Here is a 20,705-nt window from a genome sequence, read left to right on the forward strand (position 1 = left end):
GTGAATATTCAAGTAATAAACTTCCACTTTTCGTTAGATAGGTTTAGTGTTTTACAGTTTTATTTTTATTTTTCCTAAAATCTCAATGGCACACCAAATCTCTCTCTCTCTCTCTCTCTCTCTCAGCACAAACATCTCCAATTGTTAAGATTTCAAAGGCAATTTCGAGAAAATAGAGACAAAGGAGAAGAGATTTTGGAAACCTTGAGTAATTTTGGTGAAATTTAAGTTGTAGGTATGTCTTTCTCCAATTGTTATTCTAGACTTCTCCTAATTCTTTGTTTTTTGACTGGTAAAATCAAGTAACATGAAAGTCCATGTACCAAATTCATCCAGTTGTGATGAATGAAAAAAAGAAAAAGATGAACAATAAAAAAAAACAAGACACATACATTGAGATCGATATCGCCCTCGCATGGTGAAATTTCTGGCTCCGTCCTTAAGCATGTAGTATATTCTATTATAACCTTTTCCTTTTCTTTTCTTCCTCAATTAGTAGTAGTAGTTTATAAGGATCACCGAATTATTAATCTTAAAGTATGTGGGCCATATAGATATGTTGCAAGTATCGAGATCAGAATCAAATCAGATATTCAACTCTAACAAAGTAAGAAAAATCCGACTAAAATGACATAAGTCTGAAGTCCACATCACATAAAAAGGGGCCAATCCAGGATACACCACTGAACGCACGACTAGCAAATTCACATTTGATCACGTCACTTCGACATGTAACCATTGGAACTTTTTATTAACCACTTCTAATAAAGATGGTACTCCTACTAGCTTTTGCCCTCGGGAGGAGGCGCTGGAGAGATGCACACCGCAAGAGTTGCAATCAATACAACTTGATGTGTAAAGAGAGTCAATCTCACTGTTTCGGCACACAAGAGGGACCTCCAACAGAACACAAGAGCTGAACTATCTTCCTCGTAATTCGGCCTTTTTAGAAGCATAAAATACTTCATAGTTTGTTGTATTCAACACTTTCAACCAACTCATGACACTTGCTAAGTTATAGAGACTTTTATTTAGATTTCTTTTTGACAAATTCTCCTTTTTCTTTTCTTAACTGCTGAGTTGCAGCCGAATGATTTTGTCTGGCACAGCCGCACTCATTACAATTCATATTATTGTCACTCATTACAATTTATATTCGATAGTAGCCTAGTGGGTGGGTAGAGTGCCCTTCATCCCTCGATGAGACACGGTTTCGACTTTTGCCAGCGGCAAGGGGGTGTGGGGGTAAACACTTATGTCCATTTGTACCTAGGTGTCGCTGTACGTGGTGACGGTCTGTCCTCTCAGACAGTAGCTATAGCTCGAATCGGACATTCCACAGCGGGTAGGGAGCCTCTATGTTCATGCCAAGGGGAGTTGCTACGCTGGTTGCCCCATCTTACCCGTTTGCTGATCAAAAAAAATTACAATTCATGTTATCTAGAAAACAACGGCAGAAACAAAAGCCACCTGTTGTTAATGGCAATATATCAATCTCAATCTCAACCATTGACTAAGTGGTAGGCCAATGTATGTGATTGTTATGGCCATCTGATGAATCAACAAATTCTGAGTGCTAGTTCTTGCCAATTCTGGACTCATGGATGATCTGCGGCCAATGCAACAGACGATAATGGGTTCTAGTGCGAAACTTCAACATTAAGAGGACGTAAAGTCATGCTTTTTCATATATGATATGAAATCAATCATAAGCACTCAACGACACAGTGAGTTCTAAGAGCCACAAAAATCAAGTAACATAAAGCATAATCAATTATCTATGGAAGTCGGTCACTACAACACATTCCTAGCATGGAAAGTAAAATCACTTGAAATTACATAGGTCATGTAACAGGTAACATAACTAAGAACCCACACAAACAAAACATAAGGAACTATCATATTTCTGTTTGGCTATTGTCAAGTAATCGATATGTCTATACCCAAATATACCATACGTAATATGCTGCAAAATATGTGAAAAGCCAAAACTACAGTAGCTAACTAGTTAGCTACAGCACTGCAAGGGAGGATACGCATGCAACGGATGCATTCAACCTAATAATGCAATATTCAACAAGAAGTAATGTAACATTCAAACTTATAACTAATATTGCATTTTTAACTAATCCTTATAAACTAATTCCATGTATACCCTTGATAAGGATTCAATATACTGATTTGTTTGGAGTCCAATCTGTGCTAATCAAAAGTTTTCAATTCTCTTTTATTGGATTTCAATGTTCATGTTTTGAATAGAAATCTACAGTAGGACCCAAGCAATCAACTAGAATGTAGTTGTAGTCCTGACAAAAAATCAAAATTCCTAGTACCTAACCATTTCTACAATCTACTCTCCATTGTGCCCGTTACCTTACTTGAGCAGCAGACTACTGACATGTGTCATACCCAATCTAAAACAAGCAGGAAAAGGGTAAAGAACAGTATTCCGCTCTAGTGAAATGTCTTTCTACAAAGTAGAGTCATAGTCTTGTGCAACGTGTTCAATACTTCAATGTCAGTGCTCAGCAGACATACATAAGCAACAAGCAACCACAATCAGATTCACAAAAACTATGCGCCAATATTGCTCATTAAATAACTTTTTCTTTTGTATTCAAGCTGGCCAGAAAGGTTTGAGGCTTACCCATCTTGTAAACTAATGGGTGCACGAGAAGACCCAATTCGCAGCTTTGAAGTAACGAACTACATCCGTAGGGCCACAATAGATATTCCGGCAAATGTTGTAAATGTGGTGTCCATATGTTGCTTTCCCATGTAATTGGTTGAAGGCCCTCCCCTCACCACAACATGCCTCAGTGGTGCCACAAAACCTACTGACATAGTTACAGAAATGACCAATAATTAGGAGCATCAGCAAGAGCCAAAAAGAATAAAGAATTATTCAACTCACAATGCCATACTCTGATCTTACCATAATGTTTCTACTTGGAAAATAGACATTTTCTGACTTATATATCCACAAAAGCAATTGCTGCATCCTCAGGTACTAGTACCATTTCATTGCATAGCCTATATAACTTCTGTTGAAAGCTTTCCAACATCATTACACATGCAAAGATAGTCGATCCAGGTTGCTCTTCTCATGGAAATGCAGAACAAGTTCTTTCAGGAGCATAGCCCAGAGGCCCAGTGCTAAATTCAAAATTGCAAGGCCATGAGGAAGGACGATTGGAGTCCTGTGTCAGCAAGTAATCATGCAGGGGCCAAATTGGATTGCTAAAGTTGATTAGAACAGCTCTCGTCTGGCTGGAAACATATAGTTGACTTACTGAAGACCACCCATAATAGCGTAGTAGTTAATGAGACAATATTCGACGACCCATTGTATGTCACCCTAACATATACTTTTACTTGCTACGTTAAGGAAAGTAATTAACCTGTGCAATCTACACCATCTGCACGAAATAAATAATACCAGACCCACTTAAGTCGATTTTCTGTACTTTTTCTGACTGATTGGCAGAACTACTCAAGAGGTCAACTTCACAATACACAGCACTACCTAGAAAATGTGCACCATGCCCACATTCCAATGGCCACCATTGCAGGGATTCAGCCAAGTTCTCCTTGCAGTGGCTGATGGAAATCGATATCTAAATTTCAAGTCTTCCATGACCCACCTTCCATTGCCCCGACCCTCTCTTCATTTGCAAAATAATCCAACCTACAGGACCATAAGTTAGTACTAATTATGAGATTACAGAAAAATATTATTATATACTAAGCACATTTCCTGCTTTTGTTTGAAGTCTGGTGGCTGAAAATACTCAAGTGAAAATGTGAGGACCCACCTTTGGGAAAAAGAATCCCACATCGGCTATGTGGGGAAATGTTAGGTGGAATATAAAGGAATCCGACCAACTACTGTATAATTTGAGGTGAATTTTTTGAGCCGCGTGGTTAGGTGAATGGTTAGCAGGTCAGTTAGGGTGGGTCGTTACAACTGGTATCAGAGCACAACCGTGGTCTACATAGTGGGGGCCACCTCTAGAATTTGGTACGAACACACTGATTGTGCTATACAGAACTAAGTGCCACATCATGACCAGCAGAGGAAGGTTGCTGGGCCAAGGGGTGCAACGGAGACGTTGCAACCAAGGTGGGGAGATTGTGAGGACCCACCTTTGGGAAAAAGAATCCCACATCGGTTATGTGGGGAAATGTTAAGTGGAATATAATGGAATCCAACCAACTACTATATAATTTGAGGTTAATTTTTTGAGCTGCGTAGTTAGGTGAATGGTTAGCAGGTCAGTTGGGATGGGTCATTACAAAAAACGGTTCAGCATTCGGCTGAAAATACTTAAGTGAAAAGGGTTCAGCATTCAGCAAACTACCAGGAAAATGTGTGCTACACTCACATGTCAAAGGCCACCACTTCAGAAATCAGGAATTTAGATATCTCCTCCCTACGCTTGATATTCCCCAAGTACCAGTGCATATGGAAAAGGTGTTTTGACAATTCTTTTTCAGTCACTTCACCTCGTCGTTGACTTTATGAGATGTATCGGCCTATTTTCTCAAACATCACAAAAAAAAAAGAAAAGGTTAGACACCTTTACCACCACCTTAATATGCTCTCTGGCCTGAGAAAACAAAAAACGTAAGGAACATCACAATGCTAGGCATCAAGTTCTAGATGCTGTTACAGAAATAACCAACCTAACTTGACGTGCAGAGAAATTTTATGTAAGAATATTTTGGACCCGATAAGAAAATTTGAAGCTCATGTATGGTGCACTTTGTCCCAGCTTGATCCTACCTCGCAGATGCTGTCAAAGCGAACCACAGTTAAGACAGGCTACGAAACCAAAACATCGCATCAAAGGACTCTCAAAACCTGTATTACCTGTATTTGCCATCAATCAATTTGAAAGTTCCAAGACCATTATTATGTGCATTATTTCCCATTATCTAGGTGTTAGAATCTAAGCCAATCATCATATGTTGCTATTGGTGGCAAGTTTTTGAGGCAACCAAATTGATCTAACGTTCATAATCCTTTCGTCCTCCCCAATCAAGTTTCTGACACTTAACACACAGTTGTCCAGTAATTAAGAATTTAAGATTATGGAAAAAGAAGCTAATTTGCTAATCCATGTGTTGCAGCGTATTACGTATCATTATGGCCAGACAGTAGCATTCATTTCTTTAGATGTTAGTTCAACGGGGGATTTTGGAACCATGAAACTGAAGAACTTGGAAATTCAAGCAAAATTATAAAGATCGAGGTAGGTGGATGAAACACAAACAACAAAATTAGCTCCATTGGTGAACTTTGGCCAATGATTCCAGACACATTGTGAAATGATAGCGTTCAAGGCTTCAAAAGCTTTCATGCGAAACAATAAGTAGGCATGAGAAGAAAAAACAAAAAACAAATCTTTTTTTCTGTGTTTGTATGTTGATCCCAATTGCGATCCAAGGTACAACAGTCCACAAAAAAACCATGAACCATAGCCTGAGGCTGAACCAGTGCATTCCGAGGACAGTAAAGCCAAAAGAGAAAGCCTGATGCCAATCAAGATGGCATTATTAGGAAAACCATACATGTAATCCTAACTATGGCATCACGCATGTGGTGAGCAAATAGTTAGTATTGTATATACACCTGACAAATCTTAAACTGCGATAAAAAATAAAAATAAAAAAAACAAAGCAAAGCAAAAAAAACAGGAAAGGCAAAAGTATTCACCACGAAAACTAGCCGCTAAGATGAATAATGTAGGCCGTCTTAGACGACGCAGAGACATCTATTAGAATCGTTTGGACGTCGATTCTTGGTGATATGAAGCTTCCTGCGCTTTTTTTCTTGCTTCCGTTTGCCGGAACTCTTACTTACCATGCAACTTTTGAGAGAAAATCAGGAAAGCTTCCTTGGGGGTCACAATCCGCCTATTAATGCGTTGGGCCGATGATCCACACTGTCGTAATCATCATCATCAGGAGTTTCTCCACCTTCTATTCAAGAAACTTAACCCTTTCTCAAATGGGGGCTTGGAGAAGGGTTTCATGATCCGGTGGAGAATAATCTTCTTCTCTTCGTGGTCGAGTCGGCATTCGTGGTGATCTTCTCTTTCTTGATCATCTTTCCCCTCCTCTGCATTGCCTTGGAAACCCCTTCTGATTCGTTGGAATCCCTTGACACTTGATGCATTTCATTCGGCCTCCCCCTGTCCCTCCTGCATTTCATTGGGCCAATTTCCGACGGACTCTGTCCACGGTCCTTCACAAACAAATTGTATCTTCTGGGCCACCGGCCTAAATTTCTTTAATTAATTAACAAATGTAATGTAATGTTGTTCTAGCAGTAGTTAAATAGTGAAAGATAATTCACTACGATTTTTAAAATACATTTGATAAAAAAAATATTTATTTTTTTATTTCAAGCTAGAATTTGAATTGAATTTCACGAACAACTAACGTTAAAAAGGAATAATGATTAGAGACTACATATACACACATACAAAAAAAAAACATGCAAGCACGGCCAAGCTCTTTACTCTTTATTAAATTCATGGTTGAAGAGACTATATATATTAATTGAAATATTTTTCTGATCTCGCGCTTCTCACTTTGAATCCTGGATCGATCTTTCAATTTTGAGTAGTTTCGAATGTTTTTAGAAAGAAATTTTCACGCTCGCGCTTCTGCATGCGACTTAAAATGAGACCACAATGTATGAGAAGACGTTACAAATAAATGTTGTATCCAAATTTTGTTCCGCATAGGAAGGACGGAGCTAGAGGCTGCGTTCACCCCGCTATGCCAAGGAAAGTTCCTAGCTACAACTTCTTCATGTGCTAGCAGCACGTTGACTTGTCCAGAGTGTCCCCGCGCTGTAAATATAAAAGCCGACTGACGAGGAGGAGTAGATATTTTATTTGTAATCCAAACAGGGATGGGATGGAAGGAGTGAGGGACGGGAGGTTAATTGAGAGCCAAAACGACAACGTTTTGCCTCACATCAGTGCCTACTTTGGTCCTCCAATCCCACAGGAAAACTTATGTCAATTTTTTTTTTGATAGGCAAAACTTATGTCAAATTATTCTACCTGCAGACCAGAATATTAGTTTGCTTTTAATTGAATTTCTTTACACATGCATGTGTGATTACTTTTGCGCGCCTTTAGTCGACCATTTTGGTCCTAGTCCCCACTCCCCATCTTGGGAATTAAGCAACCAAGGCCAAGCTCTTTACCCTGCCTTCACTAAAGAGACTATATTAATTCCAATATTTATCCGAATGTCATCCATTTTCCTTTAACTACCCTTTGAGTACTCCAATAAGTCATGATATATTATTGGTCCCAAGGATGGGATCAGGGGGGGTCTAGTGGCGGCGACCGCCACGACAAGAATTTTAAAAAATACAATTATTATATGTAAAAAAAAAATTATGCACAATTTATATAGTCTCGCCACCACTAGATGTTTTTAGTATATATTTCGCCACTGCTATGGTAAAATCCTGGTTCCGTCCTTGATTGGTCCCAAGTCCGACCTCCAAAAAATTGGAGCAAAGTGTGCCCATGTATATAGTATGTGAAAATTCACCAAACCTTTTGACTAAAACAGTACTACTACTCCTACGGACGTGATACCAAGCGCACTAATAAATCATGAAAAGAGTAATTATTTTTGAAACAAACCCAAGAAGTCAACTTTCATATAGTCTCCTCCCTATCTAGCTAGCTAGCTAGCTACACTCGGTATTCCATTCCCCAAGTACGTTCCAGTGCATATGTATGGAAAAAGGGAGTAGTGGAGTATTTGGCAAGTCCTTTTCAGACGTCACTAGCTTCCGGATACTCCTCGTTGACTTTAATTCTCTTTACAGGATCGATGTATTGCCCTATTTTCCTTCCGTTGCTCACATTCAGAAATTAAGTTACCTTTACCATATATACCACCATCTCGTAATCTGATACTATCTGGCTTGAGAAAAAACAAACTTAATTGCTTTTATACATATATATATATATATATATGTATATGTATATATATATGTATGTATCTCTGCGATAGAAAGTGAAAAAAGGGCGAGGAACATCACAATGCTAGACATTAAAATAGTTTCTGTAAGGATTAATTAGGTGTTGCAGAAAAAAGGTGAGGAACATCACAATGCTAGTCATTAATAGCTTCTGTATGCATTAGGTGTTACAGAAATAATCCAATTTCAACTTGAGGTAGAGAAAAATCTGCGTAAGAATATTTTGGAAGCGACAAGCAAATTTGAAGTTAATTGGTGAATTGTGAACTTCGTCCCAACTTTTCTCTTCCTTATAGACGCTAACCACAGTTAAGACAGGCTGCGAAACCAATACATGCATGCGGCCATCAATTGTCTCTTCCTAGTACTCCATAACATGTGTATTATTTCCCACTATTTAGGTGGTTATAGTTGATAGGGGCATAACGACATCCTCTAACTTAATTGATTAACTAACAATTAACAGATGAAGCAATTAGTATTGATTAATGTAGTAACTAACAATCGGTCTCACTCTCATTCACGTTCGATCGAGTGGTGTATTTTATTGATTCCCATGATAGCATAATACTATTATGATCAGTATATATATATATATATATATATATATATATATATATATATATATATATATATATATATATATAAAATCCTTCTTATAAGTACTACCTTATTTTAATAAAATGCGGACCTCCATTTCCCGATCAAATTTTGATGATCCGAGCCGCTCAATGTGTTCAGAACGTGATTTTTAGGGTACTTGCGAGAAATTAGCAAAAAAAAAGACCGGGAAGAGCTTCATCCGAGCAGTTTTTGTTTGTTTTTATCTAACGGTTCAAATAAAAAATGCTCAAATCAAGCCCTTTTCGGTCATTTTTTTTCCAATTTCTCGCGAGTACCCTTAAAATCACGTTCTGATCACATTGATCGGCTTGGATCATCAATATCAGATCGGGAAAGGCGAGAAATGGGAGGTCCGCATATAAGGTCCTTATTTTAAGGTCTTTACTTGAAGATTTCTGTATATATATATATATATATATATATATATATATATATATATTACTTTGTTATCAAGTTTTTTGACATTATTATATCAGTACTATATATACTTTCTATTTAAACTATATTATTGTTTATGTTTCTTAATTAGTCTAGATTTCCTTGTTGCATGCCCTAGTTTGTCTAGGTAATTGGGAAGCAATTTTCTAACACTCCATGCATGGCCAATTGCCAATTGGGGAAATTCGATCCCCACCTCATCCTATCCGCGCCGGTCTATAATATATAACCTAAGAGTAGTTATATTATTTTTTTTACGTTATCAGTTGGAGTACTATTACTTTTTGAAGCATATCTAGAACTTGCACGATGGAGGATAATGCAACACATGCAAGCAATGCGCACAAAAAAGAAGAATAAGAATAAGAAGGAACTAGAAGAATTGAATAGATAGAAGAATGGTATAATATAAGACAAGTATTAATTAATATTTGGTCGTATGGTATCTATTAAAGCATCATCATATATATAGCTCAAGCACTATCATATACTAATTTCACAAGTAACTACTTTCTCAACTTTAATCTAGCTAGTCAAGAATTTTGTAGGACATCCTGAAAGAATATCACTTTGCTTTAATTGAATTTCTTTACACAGAGTTAAATAAATTCAGCAAGCCCCTTTTGACTGAAACAGTAGCACGCGCGTGAATGTGATTATTTAGAAAGAAATCAAAAGAAAGATACACTATATTCTCCATATATACAATTGCTAGCTAGCTAGCCATGCAGATCGATATGGAGGATAGGATTGCGTGGATGTGGATGAATTCCAGCCCCTCTTGATTCCCAGCCCCACAATTGGAAGGAAGGAACAATTAATATCCCACCTGATCACCTGACCTGACCTCATCAATTTTTTAATTTGCTGATCATAAAATGATGACCTAAGTTAAGTATATATGATGCATGCATTCATGTTCTCTCTCTCTCTCTCTCTCTCTCTCTCTCTCTCTCTCTCTCTATATATATATATATATATATATATATATATATATATATATATATATATATATATTCTCCTACTCCAATTTAGTTTTCATATTATATATTTGCATGTAATTAAATAAGAGGACAAGAACACATAACGAGCTAGCCAATGAAGCTAGCTCTTACATGCATGCATGCAATGAATGGTTCACAATTTCGATTCTTCTATATATACATCAGATGGCGCCAATAAATGCATACAATTTTATAAATCATGCACCAGATCGAATTTGTCTTAATTATTTTTCAGGTGATTAGGTTGTGTATTTGTACTCTTCTTCTTTTTTTATTGTATCAGACCAAAAAAGTATTTCTACATTTCCATAACAAACAAAGACATATGTGTATATGTATGTATACACAAAGATTCTTTGTAGAAATTAATATACAAAGATTCCCTATTCGAACATTAATAAAAAAAAAATCTGTTGAAAAAAAATACATAGAGGTTCTTTGTAGAAAGTGGAAATGCTTTAATTTTTAGTGGGATGGAGGGGATGTTGAAAAGCATCTTTAGTCATGAAGTTCAAAAAACTAATTACTAACTTATACTAGCATTTATACCCTGCCACTAATGATCTTATTTAATTTATCATGTTTTCTTCACAAAAAGTGAACTCATATCTGCGGGTTCATAAAGAGATAGCTAGGTATAGGAAAATATATTATTCGTCGGTAAATATAGCAGAGTTCAAATAGCATGCCTTGGAGCTCTGAATTTGAAAACCTCGTGCTAAATATAAAAATGGAAACCAAATTGAGTAATAAACAAAAATAAATAAAAAATTGTGAGGGAAGACTCGTGTCGCTGACAGACTAGTCGAGAACCAGCTTAGCCAAGAATATCTATATATTTAGTGGTTTCACCCTTATGGCTAGACAAGAATTAATTAAAGCATATATATAAGAGAAGTAATATGCCAGAATATATAAAGACAAGTACATTCATATTTTTTTTCGGGTAAAACGGAAAATTCAATAAAACTTAAAAAGAGTACCACATTAAGAGTACAATCAGAGTTTTGGATACTAGAGCACAAGAGCTCGCAATCTAGTCAAGCACTTGCTTGATATTCAGGCTATTTCTAATTACAAATTTTCTCATCACGATGGGCATGTCCATAACAAACACGAGGTCTTCTGTGCGTTCCGCTCCCATTCTGGCAAGGTGGTCGGCGCATTGATTAGCCGAACGAGAGATATGCTCAATCGTAGTGTTAGTCTGAGTCAGTAGGACATGAATTTCATTGATCAGCACACTCTGAGGGTGAGGTTCACCGCTACAAGAGAGTCGGATTCAATCTTCACATTTTCCAGCTTCCTTTCTAGTATGACCTCCAGTCCCTCGTATATACTCCATAGCTCTGCCTCCAAGCTTGAATGAAAGCTTCGCTTGCCATAGTATCCCATGATCCAATCTCCCATATGATTTCTGAATAATCCTCCAAACCCTCCTATTCCATTCGATTCATACCAACATCCATCCATATTCAGTTTGATATTTCCTGCAGATGGATTAGACCAAGAATTAAGACAAGTTCTTGTCGAGCCATTAGTGAGAGAGGACTTGAATTCATCCACTATTTCTTGGGCATAAGCAATAATAGTCCTGGCACTAGTATTAAGCACCGTTTCTTGGGCATAAGCACATATAGTACATTCATATATGTGCTTCATCAAGAGTGATTAAGATAAAAAAAAGGAGAAAAATAATAAAAACAGAAGGCAAATTTTAATTGAATTACTCAAACGTACGTATAACTGAAAATATTGCACCTACCAGAATTTTTTTGAGGAAAAGTATATCAAAAATTGTAACTAATTAAGTTAATTCAAAGTTAGCGTAACTTAATTCATACCAAGTTTGCATCCAATCCTCAAATTCAATTTTTTTTGTTTTGTTTTTGTTTTATGCTTCTTTTGAATGTGGAATAGAATGCTGATTTTGGCGCTCCACTTTTATATGCAAGTGCTCCACTTATATATAACGTGAAGTTACAAGTAATTTCATACACAAAATGGAGCGCCTGCATACAGAATTAGAGCGCGAAAATCAATTTTCTATGGGATATAGTTATCGTGAATGCCATAAGCATCCCAAACCATTTTTCCTTTCTTTCGTTATTCTTTTTTCACTTCAAAGGTACGGTGCTGAAAATTCCAGAAGACCACAAAGCCTTTGGACCGAACCCACTCTCAAAGCATAAAGCAATTAAAGATCATAAGCATATTGTTATTTATTGTGGAGGATAAGTACGTAATATTCGAAAAGTTAATAAGCTTTTAATTAAAAAGGGCTAGAATAACACAGGAATTTGATGCCCTATACCAATATGCATTTGCTCATTTGCAGAAAAATCATATATTTTCTTTAAACCTACAAAACTTGTTTGGGGTTGGTCGTCTAATTAGTTCTGACTACATACATAAGCGCATATATATATATATCCACACGTACGTAAGCAACCTTTTCAGTATGTTTATTAATTGAGTTTAGTTTAATTTGACATCAAAGTATATTCAGTGGACGATTTTAAGTTGTTTCTAGATGGTGTTCGGAGAGTAAAGTTGTAATTCAATCCTTTGGGGTGTCTTTCAACCTTTTGTTGGATGCCTTGTTTTATTTTTGTTTGTGCTGCTGCCATTGGCTCTTTGAGCTAAGTTGTATCCTCCTCGATGTTCCCCTTCGAGATTTATATAATCGTTTGTTTTGCCGAGAAAAAAAAAAAGAAGTTTAGTTTAATTTGTATAAATTATCCTAATTCTGGCTGAGCTTATGATCTATATATATAACCACCCCCTTCTCATCATCCCATTCATTGGACAAAAGCCTACGTGCTAATCCAGAGTACTTAAAAAGAAGCTGCATGTACGTCATCTCCATCTCTAATTAAGCTCGATATAACTAAATCTAGTAGCTAGCTAGGATTAATATCCAGGAATTCTCTCTCTCTCTCTCTCTCTCTGGATTCCAAATTAGAGAGATGTCATCGTGAGTGTGTAGCTAAAAAAGAAGAAGAAGAGATGACTGCAGAGTTGAGAAAAGGTGCATGGACATTTGAAGAAGACTCGAAGCTCATCGATTGCATTTCCATCCACGGTCCAGCCCAATGGAGTTACCTCGCCCGCACTGCCGGTGCGTACCAGCTTAATTTATACTACCTCTAAACACCAACCCTTCTTAATTTTCTCCTTCCATTCATGCATTTATTTAAATCTATATACATCCACTAATTAACCTTCCGTATAATTAGTGCATGCCAAATTTAATTTAATTAAATGCATGCATGAAACCCCGCAAGCCTTAATTATTTGGGACATGCTAATTAATTAAATTTCGTGGAATTGGAATCTTTACATTTCAATACTAAACCTGGACGGACGGACGTCCTTGTAAGACAATTAATCCTACATTATTATTCAGATAAACGTACGTTGGTAGCACAACTACTGCACAAGCATCTTAACCTACTTACGTTTGAACTTCCTCTAACTTTGCATATCCAAATTTTTATTTTTATTTTTATTTTGTAGGATTGAAGCGAACGGGGAAAAGCTGCAGATTAAGATGGTTGAACTATTTACATCCAGATGTTAAGCATGGAAACTTCACCCTTGAAGAACAAATTCGCATCCTTGAACTCCACTCTCATTGGGGAAATAGGTACGTACTACTCCTACATATTTACATATACATATATATATATATATATATATATATATGTGTATGTGTGTGTGTGTGTGTGTTCGCGCGCGCGCGTATGTGTGTGTTGGAAAAAATTCAATCATCAATTTCCAAAATACAATTCTATTACAAAACAACAGAAACTGGACGTTACAAATCGCTTTGGAAAGCGATACAAATATCGATACAGAAAAGTGAACCGATACCTTTGTTACACACGGTGTCCTTAAAATAGATTCTCCCCCTGCCGAAGGGTATTGAAGTTGAACCGGCGTTTGTCTCTCCAAGAGTTATTCGGCTCGGACCATTACCCACAGAACACCACTGTGAGTAGCCTTGGCGAACTGACTTAGCGTCTGCCTCTCTCTCACACAAAGAATGAACTCAGAAAAAATAGTATGGAACTCGGACTTGGTGTCTCGATCAAAAAATGGGAGTTCATACTTATACACATCAAGGTGACTCTTGAGTTGTATGGAGGAATCAATACACAAAATTTCCAAAATGAATTCTAACATAAATCTCACATCAGGGGGTATTAACCATCTGTAACCGTTGGACTTTAGAGTTGCCTCGTCCAGATTCGACGAACCATGCAAATTGAGTCTGTTCGGTTGTCTCCGGATACCCTCCGAATTTCTCAAATTCATTCACAAATTTTCCAACAGCATGTATGTTTATTAATGTTCTTGTGTGTGTTTTTTGTATTGTTTCCATATTGAAAAATACTCCATCAATAATGAAGGTGGTCGAAGATAGCACAGGGGCTGCAGGGACGCACAGACAATGAGATAAAAAACTATTGGAGAACCCGAGTTCAAAAACTTGCAAACCAACTCAATTGCGATGTCAACAGCACACAATTCAGAGACACCTTGAGTCATATTTGGTTACCCAGATTGCGGGAGCGAGTCCAAGAGGCCGCCGCGGGTTCAGCCCAGTCTTCCATGGTCCAGCCCACAAACACCACGCCCACTGACCTTATTGCTAATTGTAACAACACAACAACCGGATATGGACTCTTGGACTCGAATTGCACCAAATCCGAGACACCGGATCAGGAAGCCAACCAAGTGTCTCCAGCTTCAGACTTGATCAGTACTTATGGAGATCATCATGGTGATGTTTTGTTAAGTGGTAGTAATCGGTGGGAAAATATTCAAGAAGGTTCGATTTATACGGACCAGCTCATCAATACATCGGCCGCTTTCTCTATCGGATACTACTCTGAACTAGAGGAAGCTGGATATGGTTGTTGCATTTTCGAAGAATGCAATCGTTGGTTAGGTGGTGGAGACTCCTTCGAGTACTTGAACGATGATAGTATTTGGCTCATGCATCCTGCAGCTACCTCTCTAGAATGAGTACTTCATGACATTTATTATTCGAGAGGGGAAAAAAACATGCAATATACTGTATACAACTATCGTAATTTGTAGAGTACTATAATATTGTATGTAAAAGATAATGAAAGAGTGAAAAATCTGGTTTGGATAGATGGGGCCTATAGTGACTAATATATAGTAGGAATTTAAGGATGTTAATCCTGTGAAAACTCCGGATGTAAAAAAACGTAAGAAAAAGTTTGTGTGCATATATAGATTTATGTGCCCAACTTTATCATTAATTTAAGGTTGTATTTGTAATATTGGTAAAAAAAATATTGAACAATTACCTATAGAAACACAAAACTTAATTTCGCGACTTATCCACACTCCTTGCTGATAGCTAGGGACGAAAGGTTTAATGGAAAAATTCCACTGATCATACTGAATCAGACCACTTTTAGCAAGTTTGGTCGGTTTAATTTACTAGTGTCAAGGTTGGGTTTGGTTTTTTGTAAAGAAAAAAAGTACTTGAAGATTGGGTCGGTTTCATTTTTTGCGAAAGAGAACTATTTTAGATCGAATTGAATCAAATTATTAATCATATGTATTCTCCATGTTACATAACTAAATACTATCATATAGTTAATTTTTCTAAAATACAGTCGGACGGCACAGCCCAATTAACTTGTACTATAAAATTTGGTACTCCAATTCCTAGCATTTGTGCATGCTTTCTAAAGGCCCAATCTTGTTTTTTTTTTTCTCGGGTAATGCAGAGGGTGTCCCGGACCAGCTTGCGCGCACCTCGGATTAATCCCTACAATCCCTCCCACAGTTGTTTCACATGCTTACGTGTGGGGTGAGGTGACTCCAAAAATTATTGTAAAAAATAATCGAACCTGAGACCTTATGATGAGCAAACACCTACTAAATTCCAGTGGAAGACCGGCCACTCGATAATAAGTACCGCGTATTCCTTGGATTCTCTTTAATTGATGTGTCTTTTAGCATGGTGTGCACACAGTCACAAATGGGTATGATCTCCATTCGCTAGGTAATTAACGTGTGGGTTATCCCATACCCAATACTGTGGCTGCTATGTATAGGGAAGCAATATCAAATGGAATACAGCTAAATAAAGACAGTCTCTCACTATACATCTCTCTCTCTCTCTCTTCAGCTTAAGAGAGGGGCATGCAGTGCTGGGTGGGAGGCTGTTTTCACTTTACAAATTGAGAGTAGTAGTAGCCTAGCTAGTAGGCCAGGGTCCCCCCCGCCCCCCCCAAATTGAGAGTACGTAGTACTAGGGGTCCCCCATCTATTGAAGTTGAACCACTTCTGATAACTCATTGGCATTCATATGAGGAAAGCCGCGTGCTGGCCAGAGGATTAATTGAGACCGTCTTGATATATTATCTTTTTAAGTATTTGTCCTTTGGAGATCCCAAGTGAGCCTACATGACACGGTTAGCTTGATCGATCTCCAAAAAATGGCCGTTTCAAATATATATCTTTTCCCGACAATTTGGTATATATCTTACGTGCTGTCAACTTTGTTATATATACATTTCATTCTTTGCAACGTAATACTACAAGCACTCGATCTCATGGCTTCAAAATATAATATACAAGTTCTTCTCTTCCTCTTCTTCCTCTCAACTTTGTCTTTGAAAGTTTCTTCTTTGCTGAAATCGGAGAAAGAAGAAGACTACAATAGTTGGATATCGTGGAATGTCAATAATTTTAGTAAGAAGTATAATGCGGAAGTAGAGACACTCACGCGAGAACCGACGGGAATTGGGAGTAAAGTTCTTGATTTGAAATTGAGGAATGCTGAGATGAACAAAGTTAGAATCAATGTTAGTCAAGACGGAACCGGTGATTTCAAGAGCATCAAAGAAGCCCTTGATAGTATTCCGTTGCACAACACCAAAAGAGTGATTCTGACCATAAAACCAGGTGTTTATAGGTACAATTTTTATGGACTAGTTTCATTTAATTTTCATAGCAAGAACTTCTATCATATCTTTCTGATTTCTTTTATCTGGCAAAAATTGTCTCTTAAGAACACCATTTGCACGTAATCCTGAATGAATTGACATGCAAATAGAATGAACTGAACTAATTACGGGAAAATCTAGGGAAAAAATTGTTATCCCTAGAACTTTGCCTTTTATTACATTTTTAGGGGATTCCAATGATCCACCAACTATAACGGGGAATGACACGAAGTCGGTGACTGGAACAACTTTCAGCACTGCCACTGTTGGTGTCAACGCAAGTTACTTTGTGGCCATCAACATGAAGTTTGAGGTAAGGGTCCAAAACTACTAGCTTGTATTCATTTATTCTAAAATCTCTAGCTACGATCAGTTTTTAGTTCCGAAAAATGTTATATCATGTGGTTGGAGCGTGCGAGAGAAGTCCTCGATCGATGACAATGTACCAATGGGCAACGTAATGGTTCCCCGAGAGATGTCATAGAAAGCTTCTTCTGTTTTTTTCGATTAGGATTCCCCAACGGCCTGACTACTTGAAATATTTCAGCCAAGAAAAAAACATGCCCGTTGCAAAATATGAAGCATGTCCCAGACTCGTACTCTTTGCTAAATTAATCTTTATATTAGCCGCACGTGAACAATACGTCCTTTCTAGTTAATCATTGTTTCTACACTTACACCACCACAGTACGTTAGCTAGGGTCTTATAAATTAATTAGTCGTTGAGGGAGTATATAGGAAAATAACAGAACCGAATATAACACCGATGCACTGGAGTGACATGATCAATTAACAAACACTTGTACAAAATGCTGTGCATCATCCCTCACTCCAATGGTCATGTATTTCTCGTATACAAGACCATCAGCTATTGGCTTGAACTTAAGATGATGTGTGCACCTCCATCTGCTTAATTAGCTTGAACCTGAAATGTGTGATGAACATAATTTAACAATAATGCATTTGTGAATGCAGAACACAGCAACACATGACAAGGGATCCGTCAGAGAACAAGCGGTGGCGCTTCGGATCTCAGGAACTAACGCTTCATTTTACAATTGTAGTTTTTATGGTAATCAAGACACGCTTTATGATCACCACGGTGTTCACTATTTCAGTAATTGCTTTATTCAAGGCTCCGTTGATTTCATCTTCGGCTATGCCCGCTCCCTTTATGAGGTTAGCCATTTCCACAACATGCACTACTATTATAGTAATTCTTGGATTTAATTAAATTCTTTCCAAACACGTCACACAGATGGCCTGATGACTCGTATTGCCCCAGCCCACCATGGGCTCGGGCGGCCGGATGCAAGTCCGGACCAATCCATGGGCCATGGCCCAAGCAAACCAACCTAGCTACTATTGTGTGGACGTAGTATAAATATGGGCCTACACCTTGCCAGAGGAAAGAGACTTAAATGGATTAGTTAATGGGAAAATGACAGTCTAGGACGTTTTTTTATAATTAATATCTGTCAAGGATAAGCTAAGAACATTTGTTAATGCTAAAAATGTCATTGACGAATATTAATTATCAAAACATGTCATTAGCCGTCATTTTCCCTTAATTAACAGCCCAACCTTTAACCCTTAGAAACATGGGGCTCAATTACCTGTGACCCTTAATTAGAAACATGGGGCTCAAATTTTACATTACATGCGACTGAACTATACCTTTTGTTTGCATATATTATTAACTGTGTAGAATTGCACCTTGAACTCAGTAGCCAATAAGGATGGGGGCTATTTCACCGCTCAAAAGCGCACTAATTCTTCATGGGGTAGTGGGTTTTCCTTCCAAGATTGCAAGGTAACTGGGAGTGGGTTGGTTTACCTTGGAAGAGCATGGGGTGACCGCTCCAGGGTAATTTTTTCTTACACATACATGGACAATGTTGTTCGTCCCGAAGGATGGGATAACTGGCACCACCCGGAGCGTGAATTGTAAGTCCATTGCAAAATTTAAAACAACGCAAAATCATATATAGCTGCATGATTTGTATTTTGAATTCAAATTTACTAACTCTTCTCTCACTTAATTTGTAGGACTGTTTATTATGGAGAATACAAGTGTAGTGGCCCAGGAGCCAATTTCACTGGAAGAGTGCCGTGGGCACGCTTATTGACGGACAAAGAGGCCGAGCCTTTTATAGGAACCAACTACATCTATGGGGATACCTGGCTTATCAACCCGGCCACCATCTGAAATAATTTAGATTGCAATCCATGTTTTGGTCAGCAATTAATTAATAATACGGGCTCATATATATTTTCTTTTGGATATTGCTCACATCATTTTCAGAATTTCATGTACAATTTCACTGATGTATATCTGGGCAGATGTTAGAGCTCTTTATATATGTTTATGTTCCATTTGAGTTATACAACATTCCAAGCAATCGATTTGCGGATCCTACACAAACACGGGAAAAAAATGAAAGAAAGAAAGAAAGAGAAGATACAAATAGGAGTAGTAATTGTGCTATGTACGTACCCAATGGGTGGTATAGAGACTACCTGTACTACCGAATATAAGTTGGGACAAAGTAGCAGACTTTCTCGTTCTCTAAACTAATGATGTAATCAAATGATAAAACATTTAGTTGGATGAAAACAAAGAAGAGGTGAGAAGGCAAATTACATAAAAATTTAATTAGATTTCTAACCGTTGTTTGTTGTAGTTGCGCATGTGCTTATAAAAGTATCGATCTATCCGATACAGTAATTGATGGAGGAAAGGAAACAAGGAACGGAGATTTATTTTTCCCCCCTTTTACGGCACCCAAATCCAACTCTCATGATCTATATATACTCCGGATCCCATGGGCAGTACTAATCTCATAATCTGCACCAACAATAATACTCCACACAAAGTCATGATCATAGTGCTGCAGCTCCTTACCACCAAGGACGACCAAGTTCCTTTGTCTTCCAGCATCCTTGTAGTCGGTATTGGTCTCTATTAAACCCTCCACCAGCAGGCATTCCTCGCAGTGTCGAAATTTCATTAGAGCTTTTAGCAACAACACTAATGAAGCCATTGGTTTGCACAAATTGATTTGATTACCCCAGCCCCCCCTCTCTCTCTCTCTAACCTCTGTATATACCCATAAATGAACTACTCAACTACCCTTTGGAATTCCTGAAAAAGCAGGAGTGCCATATGTACATATAGTTACATAGGTCCAGTGGAGTCAAATCACGAGAATACCCACCTAACTTTGTTAGCATTCAATTACTCCATATGCTATCCAACTAGCTACCAATTCCTATTAAATTTAATGTTTTCTTTATTCGCGGGGTATATAGCTGGAATTACGATCGCTGGAGTAGCTTCTTCATGTAGATAATACTAATGCTGTCACGAAGGAATATTAGACTACATCCTTGTAAACTTATCTTTCTTTTTCGTTTTGTGTATTTTGTTCATCTTTTCTGAATCTTTTGTTAGATTTGAGTGATATATTTTGGATTAATCATTTATCTTAATAAAAGAAGTTTAAAAAGTATAAAATTATGACCGAAAGCAAAAAAAAGGTTTACTAAAGACGAAAAAAATATCAAACAGCTATCTTATTTGTCAAAAGTGTCATCTTATTTGAATTTTTTCAACACCGG

The 20,705-nt window shown here is 37.5% G+C and overlaps 2 protein-coding genes and 1 long non-coding RNA gene across 5 annotated transcripts; 2 read left to right on the plus strand and 1 right to left on the minus strand.

The window, feature by feature from the left end:
- Positions 1–2,198: 2,198 nt before the first annotated feature.
- Positions 2,199–6,152, minus strand: LOC131314482 (uncharacterized). 3 transcript variants are annotated; one of them, XR_009196412.1, is made up of 5 exons: positions 5,720–6,152; positions 4,386–4,543; positions 3,527–3,688; positions 2,936–3,419; positions 2,199–2,837 (listed from the first exon to the last, which is right to left on the minus strand). It is a non-coding gene; the product is annotated as an uncharacterized LOC131314482 (long non-coding RNA). The 3 variants fall into 3 exon arrangements; XR_009196413.1 differs by having other exon boundaries at positions 2,936–3,156; positions 3,294–3,688; XR_009196411.1 differs by having other exon boundaries at positions 2,936–3,688.
- A 6,739-nt stretch (positions 6,153–12,891) lies between these two features.
- On the plus strand, positions 12,892–15,250 carry LOC131313764 (transcription factor MYB78-like). Its single transcript, XM_058342265.1, has 3 exons — positions 12,892–13,207; positions 13,606–13,735; positions 14,502–15,250. Exons 1-3 carry the CDS (start codon positions 13,096–13,098, stop codon positions 15,118–15,120), a joined length of 861 nt encoding a protein of 286 aa, XP_058198248.1. The 5' UTR covers positions 12,892–13,095; the 3' UTR covers positions 15,121–15,250.
- Positions 15,251–16,526: 1,276 nt separating this feature from the next.
- LOC131314203 (probable pectinesterase 53) lies at positions 16,527–20,160 on the plus strand. Its single transcript, XM_058342709.1, has 5 exons — positions 16,527–17,053; positions 17,226–17,397; positions 18,060–18,263; positions 18,793–19,031; positions 19,134–20,160. The coding sequence occupies exons 1-5, from the start codon at positions 16,575–16,577 to the stop codon at positions 19,291–19,293; spliced, it is 1,254 nt and encodes a 417-aa protein (XP_058198692.1). The 5' UTR covers positions 16,527–16,574; the 3' UTR covers positions 19,294–20,160.
- The last annotated feature ends 545 nt before the right edge of the window (positions 20,161–20,705 follow it).

This window comes from Rhododendron vialii, chromosome 13a, assembly GCF_030253575.1.
Source record: "Rhododendron vialii isolate Sample 1 chromosome 13a, ASM3025357v1".
Lineage (NCBI taxonomy): Eukaryota > Viridiplantae > Streptophyta > Magnoliopsida > Ericales > Ericaceae > Rhododendron > Rhododendron vialii.

Excerpts from the sequence above, each read along its gene's own strand:
- LOC131314203 (XM_058342709.1), top strand. The coding sequence starts at position 16,575 with ATGGCCGTTTCAAATATATATCTTTTCCCGACAATTTGGTATATATCT. Across the intron at positions 17,398-18,059 it reads CCATCAACATGAAGTTTGAG|AACACAGCAACACATGACAA; the intron begins GTAAGGGTCCAA and ends TTGTGAATGCAG. Across the intron at positions 18,264-18,792 it reads ATGCCCGCTCCCTTTATGAG|AATTGCACCTTGAACTCAGT; the intron begins GTTAGCCATTTC and ends TTAACTGTGTAG.
- LOC131313764 (XM_058342265.1), top strand. The coding sequence starts at position 13,096 with ATGACTGCAGAGTTGAGAAAAGGTGCATGGACATTTGAAGAAGACTCG. Across the intron at positions 13,208-13,605 it reads TTACCTCGCCCGCACTGCCG|GATTGAAGCGAACGGGGAAA; the intron begins GTGCGTACCAGC and ends TTTATTTTGTAG. Across the intron at positions 13,736-14,501 it reads CACTCTCATTGGGGAAATAG|GTGGTCGAAGATAGCACAGG; the intron begins GTACGTACTACT and ends TCAATAATGAAG.